The sequence below is a fragment of the Charadrius vociferus genome, unplaced genomic scaffold (assembly GCF_000708025.1).
Source record: "Charadrius vociferus isolate BGI_N301 unplaced genomic scaffold, ASM70802v2 scaffold41, whole genome shotgun sequence".
Classification (NCBI taxonomy): Eukaryota; Metazoa; Chordata; class Aves; order Charadriiformes; family Charadriidae; genus Charadrius; species Charadrius vociferus.
The window spans coordinates 1464016-1465165 of NW_009647013.1; the positions used below are offsets into that span (position 1 = coordinate 1464016).

The 1150-nt window shown below is 57.8% G+C and overlaps 1 protein-coding gene across 1 annotated transcript in view; it reads right to left on the reverse strand.

Moving 5' to 3' along the window:
• Positions 1 to 1150, reverse strand: part of CHRNA2 (cholinergic receptor, nicotinic, alpha 2 (neuronal)) — a 5512-nt gene that overhangs the window by 2862 nt on the left and 1500 nt on the right. Inside the window, 2 exon segments of the mRNA XM_009895469.1 lie at positions 219 to 268; positions 1064 to 1149. Of these exon segments, the coding sequence (XP_009893771.1) occupies positions 219 to 268; positions 1064 to 1149 (136 nt within the window).

A 1150-nucleotide genomic window follows, 5' to 3' on the forward strand; every position in this document is an offset into this window, starting at 1 on the left:
GTCCGGGAGGGAGACAGAGAGGGGAGGGCTTCAGGTGGCCCTCAGTCTGGTGGGACCGAGCTGCCCAATGCCACCTTCCTCCTCCTCCTCTGGCAGCATCCCTCTGAGGAACAGCACCATGGAGGTGCCACCAAGCCTCCCTGGGCAGGCACTTTCTGCCCCAAACGCTGTGCCCTCCTTGGCACGCTCCTGTCCTTGCCCCAGAGAGGGAACAGGACCCTACCTGCTTCAGCCAGACATTCGTGGTCATCATTTGGTTCTTCTCATCCTGTGGTGGGGAAGAGGGAGAGATGAGAGGAGACAGGCAGAGAGAGCCCAAAGGTTTGCCCCATCAATGCATCAGCCCCCAAAATTACTGCTTTCACTTTCTGCCCTCCACCTCTGGGGTTCGGCTTCTGGGAGCAACTGGTACCAGTAGAAGTCCAAGGAGACACTGTATTTCGCCGAAATATCTGCTCACTAGATGGCAGCAAGCAACAAGAAATTGCAGCGTACAGCTGAGCCGCTCTGATGGATGGACAAATGTACAGTCCTGTGGACAGGGGGATGGAAGGATGGATAGATGGACACATGGAAGGATGGATAGATGGATAGGTGGGTAGGTGGGTAGGTTGATAGGTGGACACGTGGACAGATGGATAGGTAGATATGTGGATAGATGGATAGACAGGTGGATGGGTGGACAGATGGGTGTTCATGGAAGGAATGAGCGAGGGACGGATGGACAGACAAACCCAGAGGTGCCCTGTGGCAGGTAGATGGTGGATAAGGACACGAGAGGGATGGAGACCTGCAGTTTTCCTTGATGGTCTCCTGCTGCCAGGGGAAGGGAGCGTTTGGGATGGAGAGGAGGGGTGCAGACCCCCCCTGCTCCTTGGAGGTCCGAGGGAGACAGAGTGGGTCATTTGTCACCCGCTGGAGATGGCCAAGAGGTTGCCAGTTCCCGCACCCAACCTCACACTGTTGTCCCCAGGCCCTGGTCTGGCAGACCAGTAGGACCAACTGGTGAAAAGACAGACAGCACACGGGACTGGGGTCCCCCGCTCCGAGGTGGGCTACGCACCACGTCGATCAGCTGCGCGATGGAGAGCCCGAACTTCACGATGACCACGTCGGAGGTGTTGGGCACCGGCCGCGCCCAGCGGTTGTA